Source organism: Petaurus breviceps, unplaced genomic scaffold, assembly GCF_028583685.1.
Source record: "Petaurus breviceps papuanus isolate PSGF00001 unplaced genomic scaffold, PetGlider_PUasm1.0 37, whole genome shotgun sequence".
NCBI classification, from domain to species: domain Eukaryota; kingdom Metazoa; phylum Chordata; class Mammalia; order Diprotodontia; family Petauridae; genus Petaurus; species Petaurus breviceps.
In genome coordinates, this window is record NW_027186296.1 from 50488283 (window position 1) to 50512214 (window position 23932).

General features: G+C 37.8%; 1 protein-coding gene across 1 annotated transcript in view; it reads left to right on the top strand.

Annotated features, from left to right (window-relative positions):
* CERS3 (ceramide synthase 3) overlaps positions 1–8583 on the top strand; it is a 112484-nt gene extending 103901 nt beyond the window's left edge. Inside the window, exon 12 of the mRNA XM_069098468.1 lies at positions 5616–8583. Coding sequence (XP_068954569.1) covers positions 5616–5738 — 123 coding nt within the window. The 3' untranslated portion in view covers positions 5739–8583. The remainder of the gene's footprint in view (positions 1–5615) is intronic.
* Positions 8584–23932: the final 15349 nt, after the last annotated feature.

Genomic DNA, 23932 nt, shown 5'->3' on the forward strand with positions numbered 1-23932 from the left:
CTATTAACATTCCTACATGGAAAAACAATAATTTTAACTTATGAAACTTTTCTCAGTAGCTGAAGGGAATAGAAATACATACATACATACATACATATATATATATGTCTACATATGAGGGTATATGGGCATATGAATACATATGTGAATGTGTGTATATATGTTTACAGGTATACATAGATAGAGGGCACAGGACTAATTTAACAGGAAGGGATGATACTTAAAAGGTGAAATTAAGAGGTGAGAGAGGAATATAATGAGAGGAGACGGGGAGAGACAGAATGGGGTAAACTATCTCATATAGAAGAGGCAAGGGAGAATGGTTACAATGGAGCGGAAGAATAGGAATGCAAAAGGGAATGGGCCAACCTTATTCCCATTGAATTTGGCTTGAGGAGGGAATGAAATACACACTAAATAGGGTATCTCACCCTCCAGGAGAGTAGGGGGGGGGAATGGGATGAGAGGGGGGATGATGGAAGGGAGGGCAGACTGGGGGAGAGGGAAGTTGGAAGCACCCTTTTGAAAAGGGACGGGATCAAAGTAGAGAATATAACAAGTGGGAGGTGGGATAGGAGGGAGGGAAACATAGTCAGTCTTTTACAATATATCTACTATGTTATTGTTTTGCATTTGCCACACATGTACAACCTATACTGAACTGCTTATCTTCCCAGTAAGGGTGGGTGACAAGGGAGGAAGGGAATGAATCTGGAATTCAAAGTTTTAAAATCAAATATTCAAATGTATATATTATTATTAATACTATTTTACATGTAATTGGGAAATAAGATATACAGGCACTGGGGCATAGAGATCCACTGGAAAAGTCAAAAGGGGTATGGGAGAAAATATGGAAGAGAGCAGATTGGAGGAGGGGATATCCTGTGGGACTGCTATTTTGGGGTGGTGGGTAGGGCAAAAATGGGGAGAAAATTTGTAACTCAAAATCAGGTGGAAATGAATGATATAAATCAGAAGCTAATAAAGCATTTGAAAAATTAAAAAAAAAAGAAATAAAGACACCTGAATTCATAGCTTGAAAAAAAAAAATTAACATTAACACATCGTATGTGTGACGACTAACTTTGATAGACTAGGCTCCTCTCAGCAATGTAAGGTTATAAGACCACTCCAAAAGACTCATGATGGAAAGGGATATCCACATCCAGAGAAAAAACATATGGAGTCTGAATGCAGATTGAAGCAAACTGCTAGCTCTCTCTCTTTTTGTTTTGTTTTGTTTCTGCTTTCTCATTATTCAGTACATTGGTTATAATCCTCCTTTACAACTTGACTGATGTTTAATGTGAAGATATTTGTAGAACCTATATTTGTTTACATATTGCCATGTGGGGGAGAGGAAGAAAATTTGAAACTCAAGGGACTGTGGAACTGAATGCTGTAAACCAAAAGTAAATAAATTAATTAAAAAAAATAAAACTGCAAAAATCTTCTAAGGGAAAAAAAGAAAAATTAACATTAGAATTAAAAAAATCTTTCAGTGCTTAAAAGTATAAGCTTCACTTATGTGGAAAATTCATTCTTCTATCAAGAAACACTTTAATTCTCTTATTGATAGACTTTGCTATAATTGTAAAACATTTTTGAGATATTTTATTATTTAAAATCCCAGAAACATCAATAGCAATTTTAGCGTTACAATTTCCATATAATACATGATTACTTGAAATTCCACATGCTTCACTATCTTTAAGGCAAATCAATACTTTAACCAAATAATAATTTTGTATTTGAGTCTGACTGTATGTTTCAGTGGAAAATAAAATCTTGTACGTTACCAAAAGTTAGGATTAAAAATTAGATTAGGAATAAGGAAATATCAGTGACATTATACTAAGTGATTCTTCCCTTAATTTTAGAGTCTCAGGGTTTTTTGTCCAATTATAAGTTTGAATTGTTAATGCAAATCACAGGGAGGGAAATGGTATACAAAACAACAAGACACAAAAGAAGGTTTCAGTCAGGGCTGAAAGTTACAACCTTCATTGAAATACCTCACTTGACACATTAAATATATTCCTGATAAGCTGTCATACATTTTCAAAACCAATAATAGTCCCAGAGAAGAGATAGTGAAATCTACTCCCCTCCTTTTGGCACAGAGGCAAGGAACTATGAGAGTAGAATGTTGCCTACACTGTTAGACATAGCAACTGGATCATTTATTATTGCTCACCTTTTTTTTTGTTTGTTTGTTTGTTTAAGGGAGGATTCAGTTTGGTGGGTGAGAGATGAAATACCCAGAAATGACAGTAATATTAAAAACAAGATGCATCAATAAAATTTGTTTTAAAAGGTGTCAGCTTTGTATCCTCCCTCCTCTTTATTTCTAGTCAACCAAGCTGAGTGGATTATTTCTTTGAAAGACAGTGTCTTTCCATTCAATCCCATCCTTTCTATTCTCCCTGCTTTGCCTCTAGTTCAGGTCTTACCTTTGCAATAGGTTCTTACCTCATTCCTTGATTCTAGTATCTCCCCAATCAATCAAAAAGCACTTAAGTATCTTATCTACTATGTCCTAGTCATTAAGCTAGGTTCTAGAAATGGAAGGAGAAAGAATTGCTACTCACAAAATACTTATTTTCTTATGGAGGACATGACAAGTAAGTAGAGAATTATGTATAGTATAAAGTGAATAAATACAAAGTACTTTGAGAGGTCCATGGCACTAGCAGTTGGGAAGAATCAGGAAAGGCTTCATGCAGAAGATGGTACTTGAGCTACATCTTAAGGAAAGAGAATAATTCTGTGAGGTAAAAAAGGAGAGCATTCCAGGTATGTGCGACTGCCCACCCAAAAGAATGGAGATGAGAAATGAAATGTATGAGAAACAGAAAATTTCAGTTTGACTGGATTTCTCGGGAAACAGAGTAATGTCCAATGGAGCTAGAAAGATAAGTTGGAGTTAGGTTGTGAGAGACTTTTAAGAAATAAACACAGGACTTTATATTTGATCCTAGGGGCAAAAGGAAATTGCTAAAACTTGATTAAGTGAGTCATGTACTCTTGCTTACATCTACACTTAAGAAGATTACTTTGGCAGCAAGGTGGGGATGGATTGGAGTGGTGAGATGCTTGAGCCAGGGAGACAAATTTAGAGGCTATTGCAATATTCTAGGTGAGAGGAATGATGGCTTGAACTAAGGTGGTGGCTATATGAATGGAGAGAAGGGGCCAGATGTGAGAGATGTTATGGAGATGACATCTGATAAGATCTGATAACTAATTGATGAGATGAACTGAGAAGTTGAGGGTACAGACCTGGGAGACTAGAAGGATAGCAGTGAGTTCAATAGGAATAGAGAAGTTTGAAAAGGGGGAGGAATAAATAATGAGCTCAGTTTTGGACATGTTGAGTTTGAGATATCTCAGGTACATTCACTTCAAAATATCAGTAGGTAATTGGTGATGTAGACTGAACTTCAGGAGCAAGACTGGGTCCTAACATATTAATCTGTGAGTCATCTGCATAGAGCTGATAGTTAAACACATAGGAGTTGATGAGATTACCAAAAGAAAGAGTATAGAGTGAGAAGAGGACTCAGGACAGAGCCTTGGGGAACACACACAATTAGGCAGTGTGATTTGGATGATAAACCAATGAAATAGCTAAGAAGAAAGTGTTAGATAGAAGAACTGGGAGAGAGTTGTGTTATGAAACCCTAGAAAGGACAAATGATCCAGGAGGAAAGGGTGGCCACTAGTATCAAATGAAGCAGATAGGTCAAGAAGGATGAGGACTGAGAACAGACCATAACTTTTGGCAGTTAAAACATTATTGCAACTTCAGAGAAATCAGTTTCTGTTGAGTGATGTGTCTGGAAGTCAGATTGCAAAGAGTTGAGGAATAAAAGAAAAAAAATGGGATAGCAAGTAAAGATAGTTTTTCCAAGAAGTTTGGCTGCTAAAGGAAGGAGAGATGCTACAACAATAGCTGGAAGGGGATAGTAGAGCCTAATTAAGGATTTAAAAAGTTAATTAATTTATTATTAGTTTTCAACATTAACTTCCATAAGATTTTGAGTTTCAGATTTTCTCTTCCTCCCTCCCCAAGACAGTGTACTATCTGATCAAGGCTCTACTTATGCATTCATATTAAACATATTTTCACATTAGTCATGAAGTAAAGAAGAATTAGAACTAATGGGAGGAACCACAAGAAAGAAGAAGCAAAACAAAACAACAAAAGAAAAGGAGAGCAAATAGTATATTTCCATCTGCATTCAGACTCCAGAGTTCTTTCTCTGGATGTGGATAGCATTTCTCCTTTGAAGTTCACACAATCAGATTTTTCCAGACAAACTAAACTATCATGATAGTACAGTGTGCTGAACCCTAGATCAGTCTTCCATCATCTTGTACTCCCCAGTTCCTATCCTTATACTGAGGAGTTTTAATATTCACACAGATACTCTTTTAAACACCTTTACCTCCCAATTTCTCAGATCCCTTAAATCCCATGACCAAATTCTTCACTCCATCTCAGCTGTGTACTAGATCTTACTTTTACTCATAAGTATTCCATTTCCTTAGTTTAAAACTAACATTCTCCTTTCTCATCATAAACTCCTACCACTCTGTCTCACCTTATGCCTCATTCCTCCTAAACCTATCTTTATTCCAATTAAAGACCTCCCATCTCTTCAGTGTTCGGTATTTTCTTAGACCATTATTCCATCTCTGTGACCAGGGTGTTTCCCCATCTAGATTGTCAGATACATGGAAACATAGAATCTCATCTTTTAGTTTATCCCCATAGCAGTTATGTAGAAATTTAATCATAGTAGATGCTTAGTAACTACTTATTAAACAAATGAAATAAGTTGTGAGAAAATAAGTATTTTTGTAATTTCCCCAATAACTTACATTACAATTTGGAAGTTATTTCACCATCTTTTTGTTGATCTTCAGAATAATTTAGCCTTTAAGCTTTGATGCCCTTTAACTTCTTTGAAATCACCAATAATCTGTTAAGAAAAACTTGAATGCATTGGGGAATTCTACATAAAGGAAACTTATGCTAAGGTCTTTTATACCCTATACCTAATGCAGTGATTTTTAACCTTGAGTCCAAAGACTCCAAAGCAGTTTGTGGATAGATTTGAGGGCATTTGTGAACTTGGATGGGAATAAACACATATCTACCTACCTACATACATACATACATACAAATATATGTGTATGTATAGGAACATATATTTTTACTTTCATTAACCTCTAACTGAAATTTAATATTTCTTTCAATTATTTAAAAACATAATTCTCACCAGGGGTCCTGAAAAAACTAAGACCCCCACCAGCCCTAGTGTATCTGTTTTTTATGTTTAGAATTTCATAAATTGCATCTTCTTAAAGAGAGACACTTCTTCAACTCAATAATAGGATTGTCATATTCATTGGAGCCATTTTTTAATAACATCAAATCTTGGTTCACCAAGTCATAGAGGTTTCAATCTGTGTAATGGAAGTTGTCCCCAAACATATTACAACACAGATCCTTGAAGTATTGAAATATTCATTACAGCATGTTGAGTGCTTCATGACATATTGAAAGTCCATTTGCTCATAGTGCATTCTTTCACTTTGTCTAGGAGCTTGAGGATGAAAGGAGTGATGGTGAAGAAGAGTCTGCTGAAGAGGATGAACCAGAGTGCTTGAAGAATGGTCGTGGAACAGGCAGTAATCCAGTTCCCAATGGTCAGCCTGGGCATTAGGTCTGAGCCACAGAGTCCCTCATGTAGTGCTGTCTGATTCTTGTGGAGGGCCTCTAACTCAAAATGCTGCATAGAACTGAGAATCATAGGCTCTTCTGAACCATGAATGGATTTATTGCTGCTTACAAGGCCTTGAGAAGAGCCCATTTCCAATTGTACCTCCTCCTACCCCACCAAAATTTTTTGCTTAAGGAAAACTTGTCAGTGGGAAGGTCATCTTGAGGTTTTGTTCTTTTAATGTTTAAATTGGTGTGTGAAACGTTACCTAATTATTTTACAATATTTAAAGCTTCAGTTAGGCAAGGATTTTAAGTTTCCCCACAGAAAGGCTTAAATTATAATTAGGTTAATCTTACATTTCAGATATTTTGATTTTTAGAAATCTGTCATTCTTTTATCCCATTACCTCCAGAACCTGACTGGTACTTACCTATGGCTTTGGAAGTGTGAACAGGGTTTCTTCACATAAGGTTTAGTCATAGTGAGAAGAGACTTGGAATGTTGTTCAGTTTCCATAATAATTCCACAGCTTTTGAAAGACAGTTCAACTTCTATTTAGTTAGCCGTCCTAGGCAGGTAGAAAAGGAATTTCCTTCTAATGGCAATAGTGTCAAGTGAACTTACGTAGTTTTCCCTTCTGGTGTCACAGATAGCCATTAAACACTGCTTTCTGGGAGGCTTTTTTTGGTATATCTACGTTGGCCTCATATTGGACTCTATGCAGGAATTTTGTACTAAAGTGTTTTATATAGTTATAAAACACATAAAAGTATGAGCAACTGGAAGAGTAGGAGAGGGAAACTTCTGGGTGGAACCTAATTTTACCAAAATGGAACAAAGTTACCCACATTCCCTAGTGTGGATGTATCCCTAATTTGCCACCATCATGACTGAAGTCAGAGTATCTAGGGGAAGAGAAGTAGGAGAGTTGATGCAATACATGAGAAAGGATTAGAATTCTAGTATAATCCAAGCTGGTATCATTTGTCCTACTTCCTTTCCTTTCAGGTTACATTTCCTAGTGGTATTTAGTTCCTTCTGATAGTTATGATTTCTTAATGTCATGGCATTTACAAGACTTATCACTAGGAAATTATACCTGCCTAACAGATACTGGAGGTGTCATTGGACATCTCTTTTGATCTAAGCTGTGGGTCTTTTAGTCAACAGCAGCACTTCATTGTTTCATTCTGTGACTCAGTCTTCCATGGAGTGTTCTATACACATCTAGTTTTTGAATAGCCAACATTCACTTGTCAAACATTAAAGAAGAGGAAGACTTCCTTTCCTGTTTTTACCTTCCCATTCCAAAAATACACTATGCAATTGAGCAAATATATCAAAATGGAGTAGTCAAAAGAAGTCACTGGAAATGGAACCCACATGCTAAAACTGCCTCATCTGCATTAGGGAGGCAAAATCAAAATACTAATATTTCTTTAAAAAAACTCAAGACATTGGAAATAAAATGAAAAGGTTGCAAATCTTGGACATAAATGAGATAAGCCAAGGTGTTGGTGAATTTATTGGAAGATTGAATGGATATTCCGCAGGCTATATTGTTATGGAAGGGAAAACCACAAAAGGTATGGGAGTAATTTTTGCAGCATAGAATACTGATGGGTTTCTTGTTGCTAGAAAAATGAGCTGTCTTTCTTAATGATAATTTCATTCAATCCAGCATGCATTTATTAGTGCAAGGCATACAAAGACAAAATAAAGAGTTCCTCTTCTCAGACAGCTTTCATTCTACTGGAATTGCTTGGAAAACTCATGTTTGGAGTCCTATTGCCTTCAGACAAGTTCTCTGGAGACTCATTTGTGTGATATAAAACTGTTCTTGGATTTGATGGTAACCAGAACTTTACTTATAAGAGACTTTTCTTGACCAGAGTTCATTTTTTCCTTTAATTGCTTTAATTTTGTTTGTGTGTGTCAATTGGTACCTTTACCATCTCCCCTTGATAAGTATCCTAGCAAACACTAACCACAGCATGAAACCAAAGTGGGAAGTAAGATTGTAGAGGCTAGATAACCATTTATGTAAAGACAAAAGTGTCATCATGGAATGTGAAGGACATTGAAAAACATCTGAACGCATTTCTGAACGTTCTAAACAAAAATGTGAAAAGAAACAAAACTACTTTGGACCAGAACAAAGTCCTTAAAAACCTTATGCCCAAAGAAATATTTTTGTGGAATGAGATCATCAAAGAAAATAGCCCAGCAAAGAGGATATCATCTTCCATCATAACATTGTAATATAAGATATATATATACAGATGTATATGCATGTATATAAATACAGATATAGAGAAATTCACAAACACTTCCTCATTATTTTAATGGATTTTAATGGGAGCAGGAGGAGAAACACACTAATGTCTTACTTTAGTGTCTCCATTTGGGTAACTTAATTCTTCTAGACATCTTTTGCCTTGTCATTGTACATAACATGTGCTTGATTGTAGTAAAATGTCTTCTGAGACATAATTTGTGCACTATGACCAGCCTTACTTTTCTAGTTTAAAAATTAAACTACAAATTTGAAAAGGAAATTGTGTTAGTAAATAGTTTGTGGTTTTTTTTTTCTCATTTTTATGTAGAGGGTAATTGGGATACTAACATCGTGTAATGTTAAGATCCCATAAGCTACAGAGCGCATTGTGTTTCTTTAAAGGGAAGTGTTCATTTTTGTGATTGATTTTAAAGATAACAAGTTTCTATGGGGAAAAATACATACAACCATACAAAAACAAGAGGCCATATATAATGCAACCCATAGTGTCAAGAATTATTGTTCTAATGTTGGAGAATATCTTATAATAAAATAAGGATGAAAATATTCTGCCTCTTTGTGATGATTCAACAAATTCAACATCCCCAGATGATTGATAGATTTTGCAAAGAACTACATTAGCTGATTTCCTAGTAACAGCTACTCTCTAAAATAAATGGATGCAGGGCTCTACTACTACTACCACTACCACTAGTAATGATAATAATAGTTAACGTTTATGTAGCATTTTAAAGTTTACAAAATATTTTACATGTATTCTCATTTCATCTTCACAGCAACCCTGTAGAGTAAGTACTACTAGTACACCACTATGTGGTAGTTGTCTCATATTTCAGTATTGTCCCTTATTTTCCAAATGAGCTCATTTTGCCTTACCACACTTTAAGATTGCTGTCTCTTCATTGCTAAATATAATGAACTTTTCTCAGCCTTCATCTTTCTTGGCCTCTTTGTAGCATTTGACACTGAGGACTGCTCTCTGCCGCTTCTCTAACTTGCCTACCTGCTTCTTTTGTCCTCTTCTGGATCATAATCTATGTCCCACTCCCTACCTTTAGGTCTTTACTAAGAAGCACCTGGATCCTTTTCTACTCACTCTCTCATGATGATCTCATCAGGCCTCTATGTTTAATTATTATCTATTGGCAGATGACTCCCAGATCTACATATCTATTCCGAATCTCTTTTGAGCTCTGAATTCTATTTAATTTATCCAAAAAGATATTTATAGGCATCTAAAAACAACTTGTTAAATATGGAAATCATTTTCCTTTTTCCTAAAACTGCCCTTCTTCCAAAGTTCTCTACTTCTGTGGAGGTAGAAATCAAACATGTGTGCAACTGGTTCACAACTTAGAAGTCATATTTTACTCTTCCTTACTCCCCCCACCAATATCCAATCAGTTGCCAGTCCTTGTTGATTCCACCTTTGCACCACAGCTCTCCTTCATTCCCTTTTTTCTTTTTTTTTTTTTGCCTTTTTTTTTTGGAGGGCAATTGGGGTTAAGTAACTTGCCCAAGTATTTTTGTGTGGGTGTTAAGTGTCTCAGGCTGGAGCTGAACTTGGGTCCTCCCGACTCCAGGGCCAGTGTTTTACTCACTGCACCACCTAGCCGCCCCATTCCCTTTTTTCAATGCATATGGCTGTCACCTTTCTTCTGTCTCCAGTTCTTCCGCACCTAGAACAATTCTACGTAAGTCCTCATTGAATTGAATGAGAATGCTGACGTTCAAAATGGGTAACTGATTTGTCTTCAGTTGCACTAGAAGCAAAATTTGGAACCATGTGTCTCCTGATAACAAGTAAAGCTCTCTTTTCTCTCTACCATGATGATTCTCTAATCCCTCAGAAATGATCTGGAGTTAGAGGAATAGCATAAGAACAAGACACATGCTGTGGGGAGATGATAATGGACATTTTATTTTAGATATCAGATATGAAATTGCTATAAAGGATAGAGGTAAGGGGCCTGTGCCTTCTATTTGACACCATTTCAATTCCCTCACTCGGTTCTCTCATCTGAGACATTCAACCTGTTTGTGATTTATATAGCTAGTAAATGGACTGGAATTAATCTGTTTGAAGCATATAGGAGAAAAGGTAGACAATTTCAAGGAAGGATTTACATGGTGATAAAAAAAATGAAGAAAGAATTCATTTATTATTCCTTGGAAAAGTGTTTTCTCAATCCCTTTTTCTACACCCACATTGCAAAAGGCATTAGATCTAGAGAACAGACCCTGTTTGATGCCCTGTGAGGTAAGCATTCCTAACAGATACATGAAATGACCTGGCTGTGCTTAAAGTAGCATGAAATGAATTGTATAAAGTCTTGGACTTGGCATTAAGAAGACCTGGGTTCAGATCTCACCTCATACTAGATGAGTGACTGAACAAATCACTTAACATCTCCTCATTTCCATCTCTATTACAGGGAAGATAATCCCCATGCTTCTGAGTCTGAAATAACATTTAAAAACACTTTACATATCCTCATACTTAGCAAAATGCCCAGCATATTGTAGGTGCTTAATCAATGCTTATTGACTTGACTCTGAATTTTTTTTTATAAATGCTAGGTACATTGTTGACGATGCCTTTAACCACCTGAACATTTCTAACTGTCTTAGCTTACAGAAAGTAAAGGGATCATTTTGACCACCAAAGTATCCATGAGCGACTGATTGTCCTGAGGATATCACTGCCATAGAAACCTTAGTTATCAACAATAGCAATGTTAGACATCTAGTGCTGAGACCTAATCAAGCAGGAACTCTTCTCACTATAAAATGCTCAATGACAGAGTCAGGATTTAAATATATATTGACAGCCAAAACATTGAGTCCAATCTAATTGGATGAAATTTAGGGCTAAATGTACAGTCTTATACTTAGGTTCAAAAATCAACTTCACATTTAGGGGAGGCATGGTTAGACATAAGTTTCTCTGCAAAAAGATGGGATTTCAGTGGGCTCAATATAACTCAACCGTGCAATACGGGAACCAAGAAAGCAAATGAAATCTTGACAGCATTAAGAGAGGCATAGTTTCCAGAAATAAGGTGATCATCATGTTGCATAGGTCAGACCAAACTGGAGTATTGTTTTTGGGTCTGGGCATTATATTTTAGGAAGAACATTGATGAAGATGGAAAGCATCCAGAGGAGGTCAACCAGCACAGTAAAGGACTTAGAATTCTTGCTGTAGAAACACATTAAAAAGTTCTTTTTTAAGTAAAACTAAAAATAGCAAGAACTAGTATTCTCTAAAGCCTTCTCCAAACTCCTGGGAAAACCCTTTGGAAAGGTAATATACCAAAGGGGAAAAAATAAAGGCTTGTTCTTAGGTGAATAGATTAAGAGTGATAAGCAGAAATTTAACAAATTCTTGTCTTGTTCACACCATTTGATTAGGGTTAAGATCTATTCATTTCCATAGAGAAAGGATTAAGATATCAGTGGGAAGCCCGAGGTCCCTTTGTTTAATTGGATATTGAAAGGAGTGGTTCAGGAGGATGAGGTGGTGACTTGTTGCTCAGTTTTGGAATGTTAAATTGGTTTGTATTTTGTAATTATAAATTGGTTTGTATATAATAATATATATTAAAATATACATTTTTCCTTGTTCAAAATTCCTATAAATATTACTTGAAATCTTCTTGGGGCAGAGAGTCATATCAGAGGGCCTGGGACCATGCCAGTTGGACATCTCTCTCTCCAAATTAGAAATGACTTGGATTTAGATTAATATTCAGCTAAATAAAATTGCTTCTGGCAGTCTTGGACCTAAATCCCAAAGTACAGTATTAGTATTAACACTAGAAAAATTGGAATTTAAGAAAAATTTGAAGGACCAAACTATCAATTAACATAGTACATTTTTTTAAAAATAAGGCCAATAGAGATAGAATGGAAATTTTATTTCAAAGTGAAATTATAATAAAATTTTGCATCAGTTGACATGCTTGGTCCCTTTACTACGTTTTTTTTTTCTTTGACAGTGCCATAAGAGGATCACTTGAAAAGGAAATGCAAATATTTAATGTTGAGAAGAAAAGATTTATGAGGGATATGTTATCTTTCTCCAAGTATCTGAAGAACTCTAGTGAAGAAGAGAGCACAAGTGGGAGCAAAGTTGGAACTTGCAAACAAGCAAAGTTAGGTTTACTGTAAGGAAAAATTTCCTAATTATTTGAGACATTTATTTGTTTTGAGCGGGGAGACAATTGGGGTTAAGTGACTTGCCCCAGGGTCACACAGCTAGTTAAGTGTTGAGACCAGATTTGAACTCAGGTCCTCCTGACTCCAGGACCAGTGCTCTATCCACTATTCAAGCTATTTAAAAGTAGAATGGACTGCCTCAGGAGACAGTGGTTCCTCTCTCAATGGAGGTCTTCAAAAAGCATCGCAAGGATCACTTGCCAGGCATTCTGCAGAGCAGAGTTTCTTAGCCTTTTGGGGGTCTTGGGTTTGGCAGTCTGGTGAAAAGTATGAACTCTTTCTCAGAATAATATATATTTTGTTGATTCATAATTGAAGGAAACTCTAATTTTCAGTTAGAGGTTTGTGAAGGTAAAGGTATATTTTCTTTTCTGACCCAAGTTCATGGACCACCTGAAATCTAACCACCATCTCCACGTCAAGAACTCCTATTGTAGAGGACATTTACTTTTCAGTTAGGGGTTGGGTTAGATGGATAATTAATTTCCTTTCAACTCTGAGTGTTTGTTCAATGGAATTCCCTTTAAGATTTTTTTTAAAGCTATCAGCATAAATATATGAGTTTGTGAGGAAAATGTCATACAACAAGTGGTATTTTGACCATGAGCTAGAGCCAAGAGATGAGGATAAGTACTCTAAGACATGCTATTTTGCCACAGGGAGTTCAAACTAAAAGGAAAAAAAAAAACATGGAAAGCTGTTCAGGAAAGCCTATATCCCACTGCTGGTGCCAATAATACAGTGTTGTCTCTTGACATTTGTCCGCTGAGAAGAGCACTTTCCCCTTTAAGCCAACAGAACAGGAAAGGGCATGGAATACTGTATCTTTGGAAAATGTAAACAGAGTGTGATGTTTTCAGTGTTTTAAATACATGAGAAAAGAAATCTGGAAACAATTATAGCTTCTCACCTACTTTGTTGTTTCCTCTCTGTAAGATAGCATGCCTCTGTTTTTATAGCATTAATTCATCAAGTTCTCCTTTGTCTCTTTTTTATGGGCAGGTTGCAGTCTCCTGCCTGGCCAGGCCTTTCATTTATGTCACTGGACTGTATGTTATCTTAAACAGCCACAGCTGGGGAAGGGGCCTGGGGAGACAGTATTTTCCTTTCGAAATCAGCAATTTTTTTTTTTTTGGTTTCTTCACAGTTTGTGACTCACTTGCAGCCAACACTCACAGAATCCTGCCTGCTTAACGTGTAGTATTTTTCAGCATTTGCTACAGTTTTTGCAGATGAATACACAGAGCCCTTCAGCTTTGCTTCATTATACCTACAACATGTGGACAAATAGGAATGGGGGTGGGGAGCAGGTGAAATCATTTGACATGAAAAGGCTTCACAGGCCATGTGATCTTCCAAAGGAAAGGGAGTGAGACTATCAAGAGCTAACCTTTCAACTGTGAAAACTTCTGGATAGCAACTGGATTATTTCAAACAGACACTCGAGGACACAGTCTAGAAGGGCACCAATTTTCCACGTGAGTTGCATTGGCTGGGTCAGAAATTATATTTTATTATATAATTATATATAAATAAATATAAAATTATATAATTTCTTAATGTATTTGGCCTAGCCTTGCAAATGCCAATGAAAGGCATCCCCTTACCCCCCAATTTATAATACTTTACTTTGATATTTCCTTGGTCTCTTTCTCTCTGTATACTAGATAGGAAGTATATGACATTAGGCCCAAGATACCGAAAAAAGATACTTGGCTATCATAGATAAAAGGGGCCTTAGAGTTAATCTGGTCCAATCCCCTCATTTTATATCTGTGGAAACTTAGGCACAACAAGGTTTATGCAACTTTGAGGTATCTTTTGCCAAAGAGAACTAACCAGTATTCAGAAGAAAAAAACATCCAAATAGAAATGAAAATAATAAATTCAAAACCAGGAAAAGTAATAGCAAAAGAAGAACATATTATAATAGCATTAACACACACAGAAACACGCGCCTCTTCATTTTATATATGCAGCCACTGTCATCCGCATTTGACAATCCTTTACTCATAGCATCTACATCCAGATTTACATAAAGATAGACACAGGTCCATGAGCTCACACAAATGTTCCTTTCCCTGCTTTGCCTACTGAGATCCTTTACCCTTCGATCTTTTTTTATCCTTAGTGGCCTTAAGTACAAGTCTGAATGTAAACAAGAGAAGTAGACTCACCAGGATGTGTTCTTGGGGAAGAGTAGCTAGGTGGTGAAGTGGATAGATGGCCAGGCCTGGAGTCGGGAAGACCTGAGTTCAAATCCAACCTCAGACACTTATTACTAGCTGTGTGACCGTGGGCAAGTAACTTCACCCTGTTTGCCTCAGTTTTCTTATCTGTAAAATGAGCCAAAGGAGGAAATGGGAAAACCACTGTAGTATCTTTGCTAAGAAAACTGCAAATAGGGTCAGGAAGAGTTGAATGTGACTTAACAACAACAAAGCACAGTGTCTTGGGGAAAATACAGAAAGGTAACAGGTTAAAGAAGCAGTTTGACTTTCCTGAATGGCTCACTTCCTCATTTTTCACTGTCAGCTATGGTTAATTTTATAGTTGGAAGGAACCTTAGAGATTTAATGCCATTAACTAATTGCATTGACACTAGGAAAATAATTTCAACCTCTCTGAACTTTCTCATCTGCAAAGGGTGGAAATTGGATTAGATGATATCTAAGGTAAGATGTCTACCTCTCAGATTTTATGGTTGTGTTATTCTAAGAGTGACCTAGTCCAGAAGTTCTCAAACTTTTTAATCATCAGACCCTTTTACACTTCTATAAATTATTGAGGACTCCCCCTAAGAGGTATTGTTTATATGAGCCATATCTATCAATATTTACATTAGAAAATAAAACATCTTAGTAATAAAATAGGTTTTTTTTTCTTTTTGGAGAGGGGAAGGCAGGACAATAGGGGTTAAGTGACTTGACCAAGGTCACATGGCTAGTAAGTGTTGTGTCTGAGGCCAGATTTGAACTCAGGTCCTCCTGACTTCAGGGCCAGCACTCCATTCACTGTGCCACCTAGCCACCCCAAGAAAATAGTTTGAATCTTGTGGACCATGAAAGAGTATTAGGAACCCCTGCAGGGGTGTGCTGGAGAAAGTTTGATTAAGCTGGGGGAGCCAATTGTTAAATTTTCAGTACATGCACTTATACCTTAGAAATTGGCAAACATTGCAAATCAGGGCTTGATTTATTGTTTTGTTGATTATCTAGACTTAATCAAGTGATGGACTGATGTTGATAATGTAGTTTAAACTTAAAAGTGGGTTGTGTGCAGATTTCTTATTTTGGAGAGCTGCTTGTTAAACATATACCAGCATATCTCTGCCCCAAGGGTCCCCAGACCACACTTTGAGAATTATTGATGTAGTTCAACCTTGCCTGGTCAATAGCAACTACTTAATGTTTTGTTGGACTGAAAACCAGTAACATTAAATGACTGAAGTCTCCAACTGCATCAGGACTTTGTTCATGTTTTACACCTCACAGCCCAGGATCTTTCTGTTTTGTCATGTAGTGTTTATAACATTGTGATGAGTTTCCAATCGTTACTTGAGGTGTTTCTCCTGAAGAGCCATCTCCTTCATTCAGGTCAGCCCAATGCTTCCTTTTCCTTCTGTATCCAATTGGCATCAGTTATGCCAGAACAGCTGTGTGTTACAAACTAAGACAACTCGGGTGGGGTTGGTGCCCCATTCATTTTGGCAGCCAGAATATACAAATGGTGAGTGTTGTTTGATTTTGCTCAAATGTAGGGTCCTCTTGCACCACATGACCCAACATGCTCTTTCTAGGTTAGAAGGTTACTTTCCATTTGTTAACTTATCCATAGCAAGGACAAAGAAGAAAGCAGTTAGTCGAAACAAAAGCAGGAGATTCTGAAATAGAAGACCACTAAGACACCAAGACTTACACAAGCAGGGGGAACCAGATTAAAATGCAATTGGGAAATATTTAACAAAACAAATAAAGATACAATAACACATAGATACTGTTATATTTTAAAACTAGTCAATATGGGGCCTCCAAGAACTCCCGTGTATGGTTTAGTGGTCCCCAGTTCTACTTGAGTTTGACACTGCCACTTTTGGGCATTAAGGAAAAAAGCAGTGGCACGGGAGTCAGACAGTGTGATTGATACAATGGAAAGAATTCTGGGATGTAGTCAGAGGTTCTCAGCTGAAATCCTGGCTTGTATCATGGAAGAAAAGTCCCTTAATTTCAATGGGCCTCAGTTTCCTAAACTGTGAAAGGAAGGACTTGGACGAGATCACTACTAAATCAATGATCCCAGGAAATGAGATGCAAGGTCAAATACCCCTGCCACTTTGGTGGTCCTTGAGTTCAGCTTCCTGGCTTGTAAGATGTAATCTACATACAAAATGGTCCATGTAACCTTTCTGAGTCTCCGTTTTCTCATTTGTGAAATGAAAAGATGATCTCTACAATCTCTTCCAACTCTGTTACTCTGTGAAATGTACCAATCAATCAATAAATATTTATTAAGCACCTATATGTTCCAGGCACTGTGCTCAGCCCTGGGCATACAAAAAAGCAAAAGAGAGTGATTGGCCTCAAGGAGCTTACAATTTAACAAGAGAGTCAACATGCAAGGAAATATATACAAAACAAGCTATATACAGGATAAATAGGAAATAATAGATTAAGAAGATCTGGGAAAAGCTTCCTGTAAAAGATGAAATTTTTAACTGGGTCTTAAAGGAAGCTAGGAGAGTCAGTAGGTAGAATGGAAGAGAGAACAATTCAGGTATGGAAGTACAGGAAGAGAAAATATCTGGTCCTTAGAGATGGAGTGTCTTCTTCATGGAATATCCAGGAGGCCAGTGTCATTGAATCAAGGAGTCTATGGCAGGGAACAGTATGTAAGAATACCTGAAAGCTGGCTAGGTTACAAAGAGGTTTGAATGCTAAATAAAGGATTTTGATATTTGATTCTGGAAGCAATAGGGAGCCACTGGAGTTCATTGAATAGGTGAGTGACATGATTAGACCTGAGCTTTAGGAAAATCACTGTGGAGGCTAAATAGAGGATGATTTGGTGTGTGAAGAGACTTGAAGCAGGAAGACCCACTGGCACCTATTGCAATTATCAAGACGTGAGGTGATAAGAGTCTGCACCAGAATGATGTCAGTGTCAGAGGAGAGAAGGGGCATATGAGAGATGTTGCAAAATTGAAATTGATAGGCCTTGGCAATTTTTTGGATGGGGGGGTGAGAGATAGTGAGGAGTCCAGGATGATTCTTAGGTGGTGAGCCTAAGGGACTGGAAAGGGGGGTTCCTTCTACAGTAATAGGGAAGTTGGGGGGAAGGGAAGGTTTAGAGGGAAAGGTAAAGAGTTCCATTTTGGATGTGTTGTGTTGAAGATGTCCACTGTATGTGCAGTTTGAGACATCTGAAAGGCAGTTGGACATGCATAATTGTAAGTCTGCAGAGAGATTGGGGAAGGACAGTTAGATTTAAGAATCATCAGCAAAGAGACGGTAATTAAATCCACGAGCACTAATGAGATCACCAAGTAAAGTAGCATAGAGGGAGGAGAGAAGAGGGCTCAGGCTAGAACCCAGAGGTACATGGTTAAAAGGCACAATCTGGATGAAAATCCAACAAAGGAGAGGTCCAGCAGGTGTGCAGAGAGCCAGGAGAGAGCAGTGTCCTGACCACCTAGAGAGAAGAGAGTATCTTGGAGGAGAGGGCTATCAGCAGTCTCAAAGGCTGCAGAGAGATCAAGGGGAATGAGGGTTGAGAAAAAGCCATCACAACTGCAAGACTAGTTTTATTCAAGGTAAAACGTAATGGCTCTTGGTTGCTTTATTTACACCAGATTATTATCCTTTCAAAACTCAGCAGAAGGTCAGAAATTGCCAAGGGACTGGAGAAAACTTCCCACAGTCACCAGCCTTTTTTTGGCTATGGCTCAATTGGGAAGGCTCTCATGGTTAGCTTGGAGGAAAACCACATTCCAGAGGGTAGTCGAATACCTGGAGCCACAGTGAAGCAATCAACTTTGGCAGACTCCTAAAGAAGTCTAATCTTTCTATTCCTTACATGAAGTTGTTACTGCACCGCTGAATAAAGGAGGAATCTTATTCAAGTATGGTAATAATAATAATAGCTAGCATTTATGTAGTGCTTTAGAGATTGTGAAGTGCCTGATAGATATCATCTCCTTTCATCCTTACAACCCTGGCATGTAGGCACTATTATTATCACCCCCATTTTACAGATGAGGAAACTGAGGCAGATGGAGGTTAATTGGCTTGGGTAGAGTTTAGCTGTAGGCTGAATTTGAACTCAGGTCCTCCTGACTCCAGGGCTGGTGTTCTATTCACTGCGCCATCTAGCTGCCCTTCTTCAAACCTTTTTGATCTTTCCCTCCAATCAATTAATTTTGAACATGCATCTAAATATATGTAGATTTACTTCTAAATGATATTATGTAGTACCATATGTACTACTATGGTAGTGATTATGTACTTTATAATATTACACAAAATAGAAATAAAATGAGGAATTGATCAAGATAAGGTAAGATTTGATTCTTGAATCAGTAGAGAGGCCCTGGAGTTTCTTGAGTGGTGAAGGAATATAATCAGGAAAGATTACTCATTAGGAAAGACATTTGGCAACTGTGTGGAGGACCAGTCAGAAGAGGCAGCAGCTTGAGTTAGAGAGAACAATTCGGAGCTTATTGCAATAGTCAAAGTAAGAGATCACAAGAAGGCTGCGGGAGTAGAGAGAAGACAGATCTGAGTAATGCCAGGTTAAATGTGTGGGGTGAGGGAATGTAGAAGATGACACCTAGTTGTGGGAACTGGGTGGGGGAAGGATGGTGGTACCTTGAACAGAAACTGAAGTTCTGAAGAGGCTTGGGGTGAAAAGCAATAGAATTACAATCCATCCATGCTGCTCATTCTGTTTCTCCTGCTCCCAAATTTTAAAAGGCAGAAGTCCTGCCTTCCCTATCTGTACCCTCAAATGCAGAGCTTGGGGGAACCTACTGCAGCCACAAAATGAACTAGAGGACAGGGCTTGGAAGTGGAATTTTCCCACAGCTGTTGCTACGGGTGCCTGGAAATCCAGAGGGGCCTGTAGCAAGCTCATGAAGGAGGCTCAGAGTTTACACAGAAGAGGAAAAGGATGGAATTGGGGGAATGTTGGTGATGAGCCTCCTGGATCCATCATCTTCCCAGCCTCTGATTAAATGATCATACATCCCATAAAAGCCAGGGCATTCAGCCTCATACCTTGGACACAACTGTTCCAAGACCCTAAATTGCCAGACAGTTACAGATTTGCATTATTGGAGAGGATTTCTTTTCAGGAGTTCTGCACATAAATGAAAACAGATCTGGACCAAAAGGAGAAAAAAATGATGTTTTTTTTATCTATAATGAAGAAAAAACAAGGGGGAATTAAATTACTTTAAATTATCACAGCAGAATGATGGTTTTTATCTATAAGGAAGAAAAAACCAGAGAGCATTAAATTATCTTTAAATTATCACATCAAGGGTGGCCAGGTGGCTCAGCGAGTAAAAGCATCGGCTCTAGTGTCGGGATGACCTGGGGATGAAATCTGGGCTCAGATACTTAACACCACACCCAGAAATAACTGGCCATGTAACCTTGAGCAAGTTACTTAACACCGATTGCTTTAAAAAAAAATTATCACATCAAAATACCAGGTTAGATAAAGTCTCTGTAGCTACCTGCTCCAAGACCTCATGGTGTATGCTAGTTAACATCTCTATAGCTGACTGAAGTTGCATCTTACAAAAGCCATCAGGCCACCCATCCCAACCACCCTCTTCATCTTACAGATCCCTTTTTAATACAGGGGAGAAAAAGAGAACCTGGAATGCATGCAAGGCTACTTGGAACACCAGGGCTAATTCTCCTGGCCACACAGTTCTCTCTGCAAAGCCAAGGCATCTCATGGTAAGTCCCAGACTAGGTACCACACTTAATAAACGTTATCTGATGACAATAATGACTGGCAGCTTCCAGCCCCAGTTTGCAAAGTCAAGTAAATGTCCTGAGTGGAAATAAAATTGAGAAGTCAAGGGCAGAAGGGCCTAGGCATTCCTTAGACACTAGGAGGTCATTTAGCCAGAAGAATAAAACTCTCAGTGAACTGTGAGAAAAGCATTGAACTAAAAGAAAATAAGGAGGCCTAATCTCTAAATTCTGGCTCTTCCATTAATTAAGTGCGAGACCTTGGGCAATTCTCTTTGTGGATCAGTTTCCTGATGTGTAAAAACAGAGTTGAACTTGATGATTTCTAGGGTCCCCTTTTAAGTGAGTCTATGATGACTCGTTGAATACCTAGCTTATGGAAGGGGCTTGGAAGCTTCCTTATGGTTGCATCTGTGTCTTTAGATGTCTGTTATCCAAGTTTCCCCCTTCTGTTTGAGTGTATCCTACTCTTCCTTGGGGAAGGGAAAAAAGTGAAGGTGCAAAGTAGCAACACTCCTATTCTTAAAAAATAAACGAAAATTGTATAACAAAATTTTAAAGGAATTCTGAATGGGGTTATTTGGAAAATCCCAAAGCTCTGGGGACTATTTTTTAAATCCAGTTTTCCACGGAGATTAGAGAAGAGATGGTTACCATGCATTAGGCTTCCCTGCTATAATTGCCAGGACCCAGAATGAACATAAGATTGTGTTCTCCTTGGAAAGTGTTTGGTCAACGTTTTCCTGCATGGAAAATGAAAGAGGACCCACAGGCCTCAGTCTGAATCTGCACTGAAATATGTGCTTGCTTATTTTGGAAGTTCCTTTGGCTAAATACTGCATATGGAGCCGAGGTACTTCTACTAGTCCATAGAAACCCTTTGGGGACCAAACACAGGACTAGGGCCTTAGCTACATGGTGTAGGTGATGTTCACATCAAATCCTTCTCTTTGTAAGTCTTACTGGCACACGCCACCATCACTGAAAGTGGAAATGTGTCAGCCATCAGAATACATGAGCAAATAAATGAATCAGTCTGTTTTATAAAGTGAGCAAAGACCTTCTGGTCCAGGAAATATTAAACAGATGATAGATACATCTGCCCCCTCTTCTTAAGAGAAACAGATGATCTGGCTATCAGCTTGCTATGTTGTCTATTTTGCCTCCACAGGCTTGTTGCTTAAAGAGGGAGGGGAAAAAAACACTCGTTGCCAAACTCTCCTAAGCCTTTTTGCTAAAACATTCCACCAGGTGGCCCTCTAGTAACACTTCTCTTTTCAAAGAAAAAAAAAAATCCCAGTCCATAGACACACACCAACATTGAGAGCACTGCCAGCACATTTATCACCATGGTCAGATTTCTATTCTTTGCACAGAAAATGTTTTGGATTGGGACAAAAAGGAGATTTGATCATGCAAATGTACTTGAGAAGATGTATTGCTATCAGTTAGGGGTATATGCTTGCCTTAATGCTACCTTTTCATAGGCCCCTTTAAACTGTTAGAAAAGGCCACTCCTAAATTCAATGAAAATACCATGTCTTTGAACTTTATATTCCAAACAATAGCCCTGTTCCTCAAGGGCTAGGCTGTCATATGAGTTGTCAATTCACTAGGTTTTCCTTAAAAAATGTTAATCATCAAAGAAGCAGACATTAAAAAAAATTACTTTGTGGATCTAATGGTTCTTTTTCCTAGATCAACTATATTGAATCTAGATAGGAAAAAACCCAAAGACAGGCACCACCCAAGTAGACTTTGCTATTCTGGGAGGGGGAAGGGAAAGTGAGAGGAAAAAGAATACTTTCAGCTGGATCTCAGAGAGGAAGATTGGGGAGCTCAGGAAAGTTTTGTTTGGGGACCTGGAACTTTGACTTGGAAGACTAAAATGCTTATCTCCCAGTTTTTCTTATTTCTCCAGTTCTAAATTAAAAAAAAAAAAACCAACAACCTTGCCTTCTTCTCTGAAGATCAGTCTCCTGGTCTGACCTCAGCAGATTATTTCACAGATGATTCCTATGGTAGAAACATTTACTGAGTTTTCCTCTGAGTAAAGTATCCCAAAGCCCAGACAGAGGTCTTTTGAACCCCAGAACAGTGTAAGCAGAGAAAGAATCACGGACTAGGGTAGACAGCAAGTTTGAGAAGTGGAAGAGAAAGGACGTGACCTTGTCAAGTTAAAAATCATGGGTTGGAGGGCATAAATTTACTACTCTCTAAGTATATTAATTCAAAAATGTGCTGTGGGATTAAGTCAGATTCCAGAAAAGATCTTGGGAAGTTTGGAAAGTGATGGTTTTGTATGCCATTTCCTTGATTTATATGGTATAAATGTGTAGTAACTTGTCTAGTTAAAAATAGGAGCAAAATCTATGAATGGTCATACAGATCAGTGCTTAAACTCAGACAATAAATTAGATCCATTCAATTCCACGCAAAATGTCCAAGGGCTTTCAAAAAAGCCTTGTAGTAATGGAACTATTAAGTTATCCCAGAATCAGTGTCAAGATGAATTTTAGAATCTCAGCTTGAGGTAAGGTATTCAGGTAAGGTAAAGTATTCAGACCTCTAAAATTTTGCTTTGATGATGTTGAACAGTAAAGAAAAGTAGTAAAACTAGTGTTCCCTTGGACAGAATTTATTGTTGTTTTCTTCCAGTAGAATGTAAGTTCCTTGAGGGTAGAGTCTTTCATTTTTATTTTAGTATCCCCATTGTTAGGCACAGTACTAGCTAGGTACATGGTAAGTGTTCAATAAATACAATAAATAACTCAATAAATGTTGAATTAATTTAACAACAATAACAGTGGTACAGTGGATAGGGCACAGGCTCTGGAGTCAGGAGGACATGAGTTTAATTCTAGAATTTAGCTGTGTGAACCTGGGCAAGTCACTTAACCTAATCGACTATAACAGGACTTATATTGTGTTTTAAGGTTTGCAAAGCTCTTTATAAATATCTCATTTTTCCTCACAACAATTCTGGCATGAATCATACTTAAAGTTTCTTCTAGTTCTAACACTCAGTGATTCTATACCTTGAATTATATATCATTTTAGCAAGTTACAGCTATACAATTATATATTTACTCACTTTAGTTTGCCACAGCTGCACAGAGATCTTGCTTTTGACGATTATTTTTAGTTTCCTCTATTATTTTTACTGTCTCTAACAAGACCTTTTAAAAGCATTAATTCCTTTGGGTATTAAGGAAACAAAGGCTTTTCTGTTTTGCCTCTATTTCTATCTTCTTGATCTTTTGGGATTTAGATCTGGAAAGGACACTTGGTATCATCAATCCCATAACCTCATTTTACAGATAAGGAAACAGAGGCCCAGTGAATAACTTAGTACCTCACAGCTAGCAAGATGTGGACTCAGGATATGACTTCGTTTTCTCCGAACCCAAATCCAGTGTTCTCTGACCTATACCACACATTCTAACCTGTTGTCACCAGTGTCCTCAAAGCTACCCAAAGGCTTGGGCAGCAGCCCCTTGAATTCTCCTTATGAGACCCTTCCATGCTTCCCCTCCTCACTACCCCAGCCCTTTCCTGCATTCAACCCCAGGACTCAGCTCCTTTGAACAATTCTGACCTGAAAGACTTTCCTCTTCTTTTCCATACTCACAATCCCTTTAAAAGTGGTTTCTTCACAACTCTCCCATCCTCAGCATCACTGCATCACCTGA